This window comes from Hibiscus syriacus, unplaced genomic scaffold (assembly GCF_006381635.1).
Source record: "Hibiscus syriacus cultivar Baekdansim isolate YM2019G1 unplaced genomic scaffold, ASM638163v2 tig00111810_pilon, whole genome shotgun sequence".
In the NCBI taxonomy this organism is placed as follows: Eukaryota; Viridiplantae; Streptophyta; class Magnoliopsida; order Malvales; family Malvaceae; genus Hibiscus; species Hibiscus syriacus.
The window spans coordinates 974,142-985,925 of record NW_024063186.1 but is presented as its reverse complement, the minus strand read 5'-3'; the positions used below and the strand labels follow the sequence as shown (position 1 = coordinate 985,925).

The window sequence follows — 11,784 nt, the reverse complement described above, 5'->3', positions numbered from 1 at the left end:
TTTTTCTTCTAAATAATAGGATGCACTTACTCCATCTGGACTTAGTGCATCCGCCCATGCTATACAGAGATATGGTCAAGCATTTTATAATCTTCTGTTCAGGAATCTGGCATTTTTTTTGGTAAACTACGTAATTAGTATCTAAATTATCAGTTTTTATTCGTTTTAATATTTAAACTTTCAATTTTTTCAAAAGCATACATAATATTTAGTTTTTGTTTCATTTTAATACCCAACTGTTAAAAATTTAACAAGTTTAGTACCTAAACGATCAATTTTAGTCTATTTTAGTACTTAAATGTTCACTTTTTTTCTTCAAAATTTCATGTTAAATTTTGAATAGGGGTACTAAAAATGAAATAAAAGCTAAACTTTATGTATGATTTTAAAAAAAATTAAAAGTTTAGGTACTAAAATAGACAAGAACTGATAGTTCAAGTACTAAATACGTAGTTTACCCTTTCTTTTTTCTAACAATACTTCATCTTTCATTGTTTTGATTTTAGTTGATTAATATCATGGAATATATGCTTGTTTTTGAAACTTTAACACGTAAAAAAGAAGTACGTTTAGCAAGCGATGAAACTCAGCAATCAGGCTCAAACCTATATTTGAAATTACAAGTAATAAAATTGAGTGATTTAATAGTAAAACAAAATTCGATTTTTGAGTGGTGAATGATACTGGATTATGCACAACCCCCCTTGTGCTTTTTGAATAAATAAAAAAAGAGGGGCCCAAAACAAGAAAAGAAGAGTCGAAAGTAATTATTTATAATTTGCTTTGCAGGTTCCCAGTACTTTTACATATTTTCATTCGGACCACTAAACCAAACTAATTAACGTTTTATGCTTCTTTCAACTTTTCCCCATACATATGGGAATTGGGTTTTGTTGTTGTTGTTGTTGTTGTTGTTGTTGTTGTTGTTGTTGCTTCTTTCAACTTTCCTCTTTACTGTCTCTGTCTCTCCAGAAATGTCTTTAACTGAAGCAGCTCCTCTCCTCTCGCTCCTTCTCATTACACTCCTCTCCACCGTCACTTCCCATTACTCCTCCTCTTCTTCCACACCTCCGCCGTCGCAGTCCTCCCTCTGGCATCCTGCACGCGCCACTTACTACGCAGCTTCGGATCCTCAGGGCGCCGTGAGTGGTGCCTGCGGGTATGGGGACCTCGTCAAGGCTGGTTACGGCATGGCCACTGCAGGTTTAAGCGAGGCTTTATTTCAGCGTGGACAGATCTGCGGCGCGTGCTTCGAGTTGAGATGCGTTGATGACCTGCGGTGGTGCATACCCGGGACCTCTATCATTGTCACCGCCACCAATTTCTGTGCTCCCAACTACGGGTTCTCGGCGGAGGGCGGTGGCCGTTGTAATCCCCCCAACAAACACTTTGTGCTTCCCATTGAATCTTTTGAAAAGATAGCCATTTGGAAAGCTGGCAACATGCCTGTTCAGTACCGAAGGTAACATAACAAACTCTTCCCACATTTCATTTAAAGTATTTTGATTTCAATTAACATCACCAGATCACGGTTTAGACAAACCCAAATCTGGGAACCGTACAATCTACTGTTAGAGATGGTGTATTGCATTGTAGTTTCATGTTGGGTTTTCGGTCTTTAGTGGTGTAAACAACAGTCTTAAAACATGTGTTGGTTGGGTTTAAAACAGGGTCAAGTGCAGGAAGGAAGGAGGCGTTCGATTTACGGTAGATGGTTCGGGCATCTTCGTGTCGGTGCTCATAAGCAACGTAGCAGGTGCGGGGGACATAGTGGCAGTAAAGATAAAGGGCTCGAGAACGGGGTGGTTGCAGATGGGTCGGAATTGGGGACAGAACTGGCATATCAATTCCGATCTCAGGAATCAACCACTCTCGTTTGAGGTCACCAGTAGTGACGGCCTTACACTTACGTCCTACAATGTTGCTCCCAAGAATTGGAACTTCGGCCAAACCTTCGAAGGAAAACAATTAGAGTCCTAAAGATTAAGCACCCAATGTAGTGCAATGTTTCTTCTTCTTCTTCTTCTTCTTCTTCTTCTTATTATTATTATATATATACACAACACTGTTCTCTGCTCTTCTTTTCTTTCTGTTATCTGTTGCTTTGCACTGAATGGAAATGGAGGTTCAAGTGATGAGGTTTGTCATTGTGTGTTACGACTTAAACTAGCAGGAGAGATCAATTTTTCCATTTACATATTATGTGTGCTTATTAATTTAATTTCATCAATTTTGTTCTTCAACATTATATCGTATCTTAAACAAGTTTTAACTTGTTCACGAATTAAACATGCATTTACCGTTTCCAGTTGATTTAATAATAAACTCGTTCATGAACTAAACATGCATCAGTTCATTTAATAAAGGAGCCTCAAATTGTTTATGTTCTTAGCTTGAAAAACCAACATAAATGAACAAATATCGAATTATTCACAATGTTAATTTACAACCCAAAGTTTGACTTCGATTTGTTTACACTTTTAGGGTTAGTTGTAGAAAAAGAAGTTCGTTTTCTTTGGAGGATCGGATTCAAACAGTTATCTACAAGAGGTGTGTATACGTTGTAAATGACTACTAGTTATCTGCAGGTGTGTATCAATGGCTAACAAATATTCTGAATATATATTAACTTGTAATTACGTCATACTAACGAAAAAATAAGCTTTGGATCATGTTAAAAGAAACTGGTTGAACTGATAGGTTACTAAATTGAATAGAAAGGACTTCATCCAGCGTACAAATTAATCTCAAATCCCAGAATGTGGATTATAAAACGGACATAAAAGATACCAAATATTTCATCTCAAATTCTCATTTTATGAATGCTCATACCTACCATTTCCGGCACTCGATTCTAATAACTACTAGAGATTTTACATAGGAAATTTCCAAACATAAAATGGCATTCCAACTGCAATTCCTTTTTTCTATTTTGGATGTTCCAGAGAATGGGAATTACTAAATCCTAACAAGTCCAAGCATTTATTACAGCACAAATCACCGCTAGCATGTCATATGCAATACATGTCTGCGGAACTAAAACATAAGGGCATTCAAGCAGTATCTGTAGAAACACTAACCATAATACACACCATTCATGTTCATTAGCATTCCTTCTAAAAATTTCATACAAATAAGAAAATTCAATTTACAAAACCCATGTCATAAAATAGAAAAAATTCAAGACAAATTTAAACATCATGAATGTGAATGCTTCTACTCCGATCATTCTTATCCACCGCCATCCACTTTTCAGATTCTAACAGCTTCATAAAATTGTTTATTACCTTTAATCATGTCCGTTAGTCCTCCCCTTAAACCTTTCACCTTGTGTAATGTCAATTTACTCCATCCTTCTAACGGATGCATCCCTCGATCCGTGTCTTACGTTGCCAAACCACTTTGAGATGCATATCCTCATTTCCAATTATATGACTGTATGTGGCTTCTTGTTACCCAACATTCCGCACCATATATCGAAGCAGGTCTCTTGGAACTTTCCTCAACCTCTTTCCCTTCAAACACATATAGGTATATTTCAATTACACAAAACTCTCTATCACAATTCTCCACTCAAGCCACACTTGTTAATCCTACAGTTAACATATCCAGCAATCTCTCTACCTTTCTTAATTATACTGCCCCTAGGTACTTAAAACACTCTCCACCAATCCTTCTTTAAACAAACGTATACAGTATACACACTATATACTCGATTTCGATCTACTCAATTGCTGCTTATTCTACACATTGCAAAAAAAGAAGAAAAGATGTATCCAATAATGAACAACCATCAAATTTGGTCAAAACAAAATTAGATGTGAATCATACAAAGTGTAATAATCAATATACAGTAATATAAACAAATGAGTATTTGGTTTTCAAACATATGAAAGAAAAAGAATTTTGCCATACAGAAAGCTTACTTGTGTGTTAATCCAAAGCAGGGGAGAAAACCTGGGAAGAGCCAAAGATTATAGATGGGCGATCGAGCCCCTCTCTCTTTCTCAAGGTTGCTGTAAAATCATAGTTATAATAAAAACCTCTGATGAGATTCAATAAGCAATGTATTTAGCATTATCTGAACGGAAACTTCGTAGATAGCTCCATCGTAATGCATACCATCGGATGTACAATGAGGTCCACAATTCCAAGTCAATGACTGGGAATCCAACAAAAGCAGATGGCCACCGGTTTGGCGTAACAGCTTACTATCGCCAAGTGCTCGATCATAAGCATGCCACATTGAATCGCTCATCTTCTCCCTCTTCTCCTCTGTATTCAACATCCCATTGATCAGCACCGGCGTCCCGAGCCAAAACAAATGGGAGGATGACTTGATGGGGACTGAACCAGCCACCGGTTCATTCATGGCTAACTCAGTCGACAATGGCAACAAAGAAACTACTTTAGTTTTCAACATCCGCAACGCGAACTCATAATCTGATGCATTGTTGAAGTGAAGCATGTCCCAAAGACCAGCCCCCATGACCATAACATCAGGGCAAATCTTTCGGGTATTGAAATCAGTCATCAAATTGGTCAAATTCACAAAGTAAGGCGGCCAAATGAAATCCAGTTTCATACAAATTTCATCCACTAAAACGCTGTAATCACTATGCCTCTTAAACAAATTGGCTCTAACCGAATCCACACGTTGGGATTGGGAACCCAGAACCAGATTTAACAAAGAGAGGGCGAACAATCAAGCTTGGGAATCACCCGCGACGACCACCCAGGATCCGTTTACCAAATCGGAGGCATCGGGTTTAGACGATTTCTGAAAGTCGCAAGCTTTTAGCTTCTGGGAATCGGACCAAGCCCAGCGCTTCTCGTACAAATCGAGATCGTGGGTGGCGTTGTTGTGAAGTCGGGAAGAAGCGTTTTTGGGGTTGACTTGCAAAGAAATTTCGTTGACCAAATTGATGCAGGAAGTGCGGTGATCGAAGACGACGACGGAAGAAACGGAGGTGACTAAATCGGGGACCGAAGGGAAATAGGGAGTCAAATGGACTCAAAATGGCGAGAGAAATGAAAAGGGCACCGCTGAAGAAGAGCATTTTGTTTCGGCTCAAATGCCAACCGGCCATTCCCATTGGGATTAAAACCACCACGCACGCCGCCGCTGCTCCCAATTGCACCGCCCCTAACATTATCAGCGCCATCAACTTTTCATCCTTCTCCGGTTGCTTTCGCCAATCCCAGATCTGGGGAATTTCTTCAAACTACAGCAACATCTTCAGTGAATTTTTGTTTATTCATTTATTTTCTCTGAAATGCCTTGGCAACAAAACCGAAAGGAATGGTACAACTTCTGATCACTCGTTACTGAGTAAATTATACAATACAATACAATCGTAGCCCCGTGGTATTTATTTTTATTTTATTGGGTAAATAACAAATATACTCACTGAAACTTTTATTTTCTCTTATTTTATTCACTAAATTTTAAATCATTTCAATCTACTTATTAAAATTTAGAATTAAGTTTTTTTGACTCAGCAATTCATTTTGACTTAGTTAAAAGAAATTTAATCCTTACATGTCAGAAGAAAAAAAGTCATCATCTGATCACGCAGAAAGCTCTGTCAGTCTCTCTCTCTCTTTTTTCTAAGATAAGCGGTGAGAGAAACAAGACGAATCCCCTCACGTCTTTTTCGTAAACCGATGTCTTTCTTTACCCTAATAAAAGATTTTGATGGCGTCAAAGCTGCTGCAGTTTTAATCTAAGACCTTGAAGCGTTGAAGCTTGTAGCCAAGCATGGAACTTCTTATTACAAGCAGTTGTTGGAGTAGAAAAAACAATACATTCAGGAGCCACCAACAGTTGAAAAGTGCAGCGAGTTGTCTTGTCTAATCAGCTATGTTACACCAGCCTTGCTAGTATCCCTGGTCGTACTGAGTTATTCTAGAAGGAGCTTGATTATGTGAAGAATTTATGGAAGAACATGAAAGAACTGAAGGTTGAAGATTTTGGTATCGCAGCTTTGTTTGGAATGGAGTGCTTTGCATGCATGGTTCTGTGCGGGCGAAAGAGTGGGAAGGGGTCTTATTTTTACCTTCACTGGTTACTATGTCTAAGGGTGATATTGTAAAGTCAAAAGGGTAGGTCAAGGGAGGCCACCGAAAATGGAAAAAGGGGGAGGCACAACGCACAGGCTGATGATTTTCAACAAAAAAGGGTATCGAATTCGGTGTCCCAATTTTTTATTTTTTTAGAAATGGGTTAATTATATTTTAGCCACTGCATACTTTAGGGTATTTACAAGATTAGTCCTTAAGCTTCAATTATAAATACCCTAGCCCATTTAGCTTCAAAATCATTTTTCTCCCAATACTAGAGATTTTCTTGTGAGTAGCGAGTGTTTTGTAAACACTTGTAAATTTTGTCTCTTAGTAAAAGATCTGCAGCAGTCCGGAGACGTAGGCATAATTGGCTGAACTTCGTTATCAATTTCGGATATTATTTTTTCGCTTTTATTTCGTATTCTCACTAATCTGGTAATAGGGAAATTACTCGTACTCATTTTATTTCCCAACAACTGGTAATCAGAGCTTTTGGTTGTAAATTTTGTCAATTTTTTGCGAGGTTACTATTCATTACTGTTCACGTGAATAGTGAATTTTGTGAATAATAAAAATTTTATCGGCGAAGCGAATTTGTCGACGGAGGTGTTCTAATACGCGGTGGTTCACAAGAATTGTCATAAACGATCCAAACGAAGCCAGATTTGAGTGGGAGCGATGGCTGCAGACGAAGGGAAGGTGAAAATTGAAAAGTTCGATGGTGCGGACTTTGACTTTTGGAAGATACAGATTGAAGATTTTTTGTACCAGAAAAATCTATATCAACATCTCTCAGGAAAGCAACCAGAGGTCATGAAGAATGAAGACTGGGCTCTTCTCGATAGACAAGCCCTCGGAGTTATCCGACTGACGTTATCCCGCAATATTGCTTTCAACATAGCAAAGGAAAAGAGCACGGCGGGTCTTATGGCAGCTCTCTCCAGTATGTATGAGAAGTTATCGGCCTAAAAAAAATTCACTTGATGAGGCGATTATTCAATTTGCGGATGGTGGAAGGGGCATCAGTGGCTCAACACCTAAATGAACTCAACACAATCACAACTCAGTTGAGTTTCGTGGAAATTGAATTCGATGATAAAGTTCGAGCTTTAATTCTCTTATCATCTGCACCAGACAGTTGGAATGCTATTGTTACAGCAGTCAATAGCTCGTCGAGAAACAGCAAATTAAAATTCGACGATGTTCGGGATCTGGTACTGAGTGAAGAAATTCGACGGAGAGAATCGGGTGAAGCATCAACCTCCTCAGCCTTGCACACGGAGTCTAGATGGAGAACTTCATAAAGAAATTCAAATCGTGGCATATCCAAATCCAAAAGGGGAAAATCAAGAACAAGAAAGAAAGATTTTACATGTTATAACTGCGGCAAGAATGGTCACTTTAAAAGAGATTACCGAGCACCGAAGAAAAATATCGGTGCATAGGAATCTACCAACGTGACATATGAGACAGGTGATGTCATGATTCTAAGCGTCAACAGTCCAATTGAATCATGGATCTTGGATTCAGGGGCATCTTTCCACTCCACCCTATGCCGAGAAATCATGGAGAACTATGTTAGTGGTGATTTTGGGAAGGTTCATCTAGCCGATGATGAAACCTTGAAGATCGTCGGAAAAGGAGACATCCGATTAAAGTTGCCAAACCAGACCACCTGTAAGCTGAAAGAAGTGAGACATAGTCCTGGCCTCAAAAGGAATTTGATTTCTGTTGGACAGCTTGATGGAGAAAGATATAGTACAACATTTTCAGGTTGTGAATGGAAGATTACCAAAGGAGCACTCGTCATTACTCGTGGTAAGAAGACTGGTACTCTCTATGTAACCTTAAACTTAGAGAATATCATTGCTGCAGCAGATGCTGATGGAAAATCAAACCTATGACACCAAAGGCTTACCCATATGAGCGAGAAAGGGATGAAGACACTTTTGTCAAAAGGGAAGTTGTCGGATCTAAAGAATGTAGATGTCAGACTATGCGAGGATTGTATCTTTGGCAAACAAAAGAAAGTCAACTTTGCAAAGATTAGTAAGACACCTAAGGCAGAAAAGTTAGAGTTGGTTCATACTGATGTATAGGGACCATCTCCAGTTTCATATCTTGCATGCTCATTATATTATGTCACTTTCATCGATGATTCAACAAGGAAGGTGTGGGTTTATTTTTTGAAGAAGAAATTAGAAGTCTTTGATACCTTCAGAAAATGAAAGGCCATGGTGGAAAATGAGACTGGTTTGAAAGTCAAGCGGTTGAGGTCTGACAATGGAGGAAAGTACAAAAACAGTAGATTCAGAGATTTCTGCGCAAACAATGGGATAAAGACGGAGACAACAGTTCCCATGACACCGCAACAGAATGGTATAGCAGAGCGCATGAACAGAACTCTGAATGAACGTGCCAGAAGCATGAGGATACATGTCGGATTGCCCAAATTTATGTAGGCTGAAGCTATCAACACTGTAACTTACCTGATCAACCGTGAGCCCTCAGTTCCTTTGGATGTCAGAATTCCAAAGGAAGTTTGGAGCAAGAAAAAAATAAACCTTTCACACTTAAGAGTGTTTGGTTATATTTCTTATGTACACATAGACTATGTTGAAAGAAGTAAACTTGATGCTAAGTCCAATAAATATGCCTTTGTTGGTTATGATGGTGATGAGTTCGGTTACCAATTTTGGGACTATGAAAATCGGAAGAACATCAGAAGTAGAGATGTCATTTTCAATGAGAATGTGATGTACAAAGACAGGGCAACCATAGAATCAAGTAGCTCCAATACCAAAGCTGAAATAAAGGAATTTGTTGAGTTTGAGGAGATTTCTGGAAATGATGTTCAGATCAATCCTGAAGCAGTTCAAGAAGAACCACGCACACCAGAACTAAGACGCTCCTCCAGAATTCCTAAACCAACCCAGCGTTATTCACCTTCTTTGCACTACTTGTTGCTGACTTACAATGGTGAAACAGAGTTCTATGATGAAGCAATGCAGGTGGAGGATTCAGTCAAGTGAGAGTCTTCCATGAAATATGAGATAGAATCGCTTATGTCAAATCAGACATGGGAATTAGCTGAATTACCACCAGGAAAGAAAGCGCTCCACAACAAGTGGATTTACAGGATCAAATAAGAGCACGATGGGAGCAAACGCTACAAAGCGAGATTGGTTGTCAAAGGTTTTCAGCAAAAAAAAGGTATTGACTACAATGAAATTTTCTCTTTAGTCGTGAAATTGTCTACAATCAGACTGGTGTTGAAAATTGTAGCTACAGAAAATCTACATCTTGAGCAGTTATATGTAAAGACAACTTGCCTTCATGGTGATTTGGAGGAAGAAATCTATATGAGGTAGCCAGAAGGCGTCATAGAGCCAAGCAAGAAAAACCTGGTATGCAGGTTGAAGAAGAGCTTGTATGGTTTAAAACAAGCTCCTAGACAGTGGTACAAGAAGTTCGATAGCTTCATGAGTAGCAGTGGTTTTACCAGATGCTAAGCAGATCATTGTTGCTACATCAAGAGGTTCGATAATAGCTTTATTATTTTATTGTTGTACGTTGATGACATGCTCGTTGCATGCTCATACATGCAAGAGATTATAAACTTGAAGCAAAAATTGTCGAAGCAATTTGCTATGAAGGATATGGGCGCTGTAAACCAGATTCTTGGGATGAGGATTAAGAGATACATAAATTCGGGGACTTTGATGTTATCATAGGCTGAGTACATCAACAAAGTACTCTACAGGTTCAACATACAAGATGCTAAACCAGTAAGTACACCTTTAGGTGTTCATTTTAAACTCTCCAAAGAACAATCACCAAAGATGAAGGAAGAACGTGCACACATGGTGAAGGTGTCGTATGCCTCAACAATTGGAAGTCTGATGTATGTCATGGTTTGTACTAGACCAGATATTGCTCATGCAGTGGGAGTATGCAGTGGGAGTTGTTACCAGGTACATGAATAATCCGGGCAAGGTACACTGGGAAGCAGTTAAATTGATCCTCAGATATCTGTGGGGTACCACAAACAAAGCACTTTATTTCAAAGGTGAAGATACGATACTGACAGGCTATATAGATGTTGACTTAGCCGGAAATGTTGACATCACAATGAGCACTACAGGGAATGTCTATACTCTAGGAGGAACCGCAGTGAGTTGGGTTTCTCAACTATAGAAGATAGTTGTTCTCTCCACAATTGAAGCAGAATATGTCACTGTTAAAAAAGCCAGCAAAGAGATGGTTTGGCTCCAAATTTTCTTGGAAGAGTTAGGCAAGAAACAAGAAAACAATGTATTGTATTGCGACAGTCAAAGTGCCATCCATCTAACAAAGAATCCGTCTTTTCATTCCAGGAAGAAGCATATACAATTGCGATATCATTTTATCCGGTCTTTTATGGAAGATGGGATTTTGAAACTTGAAAAGATTAGTGGAGCTCAAAATCCGACAGACATGTTAACAAAGACGGTGACTACAAACAAACTGAAGTTGTGTTCAACTTCAGTTGACATGCTAGAATAACAAGACCAAAAATGTTGCTGCATTGATCGAGGTGTGAAGACAGATTAAAATCAGTCTTCAAGTGGGAGATTGTAAAGTCAAAAGGGTAGGCCAAGGGAGGCCACTGAAAATGGAAAAAGGGGGAGACATAGCGCACAGGCTGATGATTTTTAACAAAAAGGGGCAACGAATTCGGTGCCCTAATTTTTTTATTTTTTTGGAAATGGGTTTATTATATTTTAGCCACTGCACACTTTAGGGTATTTACAGGATTAGTCCTTAAGCTTCAACTATAAATACCCTAGCCCATTTAGCTCCAAAATCATTTATTTCTCCCAATACTAGAGAGTTTTCTTGTGAGTAGTGAGTTTTTTGTAAACACCTGTAAATTTTCTCTCTTAGTAAAATATCTGCAGTAGTCCGAAGACGTAGGCGTAATTGGCTGAACTCCGTTATCAATTTCAGGTATTATTTTTCCGCTTTTATTTCATATTCTCACTAATCTGGTTATAGGAAAATTACTCGTACTCGTTTTATTTCCCAACATATATTTTCTAATGGAATATATTTTAGAAAGTTGGATGTGGATGTCCTTATCACTGTTCACATAACTTGATCGTGACCAACCCTTGATGCATATATTTTGTTGTTTTCATGAAATTTTTGAAGTTGAGAAACAAGTGATTAAGTTGATAGCCTAATAATTTTTCTGTTGAGATGTCGTAGGTTGATATAAACCATGTTGTTCTCTTGTTGTCATCACAAAATTAGCTACACCCAAGATTAATGATAATTATGTTGATTACTGTAAAAAGAGAGAGAAATAGAGAGAGAGAGAAATATTTTTCTATGTTTTCTTTCATAAAAAAAAACTCACAAATCTTAAATAAACTTTTTTTCCTTTTGTTTCTCTCTTGTCGTGCTCTCAAAATCCTAAGTCAGATCATCATTTTATTATGGATAATCAACAATAATAAAAAAATATTACTTTCTGTGCTGAAAATTATAATATAAAGTTAATTTTTGCTAACCCCAAGTATTTCAATATGATGGTTTCTTTAACAGATATAAGTTACAAATGGGAATCGAAAAACAGACCCCTCACTGTATCAATCAAACATTAACAAGAAGCAACACAATCAAATATCTATCTTTTCATTGATCAGAGTAATTATATATATTACATAACTGTGA

General features: G+C 38.1%; 1 protein-coding gene and 2 pseudogenes across 1 annotated transcript; 2 read left to right on the top strand and 1 right to left on the bottom strand.

Annotated features, from left to right (window-relative positions):
- Positions 1-934: 934 nt before the first annotated feature.
- LOC120171085 (expansin-A13-like) lies at positions 935-2,193 on the top strand. Its single transcript, XM_039178884.1, has 2 exons — positions 935-1,462; positions 1,671-2,193. The coding sequence occupies exons 1-2, from the start codon at positions 975-977 to the stop codon at positions 1,978-1,980; spliced, it is 798 nt and encodes a 265-aa protein (XP_039034815.1). The 5' UTR covers positions 935-974; the 3' UTR covers positions 1,981-2,193.
- A 1,014-nt stretch (positions 2,194-3,207) lies between these two features.
- LOC120171084 lies at positions 3,208-5,303 on the bottom strand (annotated as a pseudogene).
- Positions 5,304-5,568: 265 nt separating this feature from the next.
- Positions 5,569-6,081, top strand: LOC120171038 (annotated as a pseudogene).
- Positions 6,082-11,784: the final 5,703 nt, after the last annotated feature.

What these genes read in the sequence shown, in the direction of transcription:
- LOC120171085 (XM_039178884.1), top strand. Translation starts at nt 975, where the DNA reads ATGTCTTTAACTGAAGCAGCTCCTCTCCTCTCGCTCCTTCTCATTACA. An exon ending in ATGCCTGTTCAGTACCGAAG is followed by an intron (nt 1,463 to 1,670) that starts GTAACATAACAA and finishes GGTTTAAAACAG; the next exon opens with GGTCAAGTGCAGGAAGGAAG.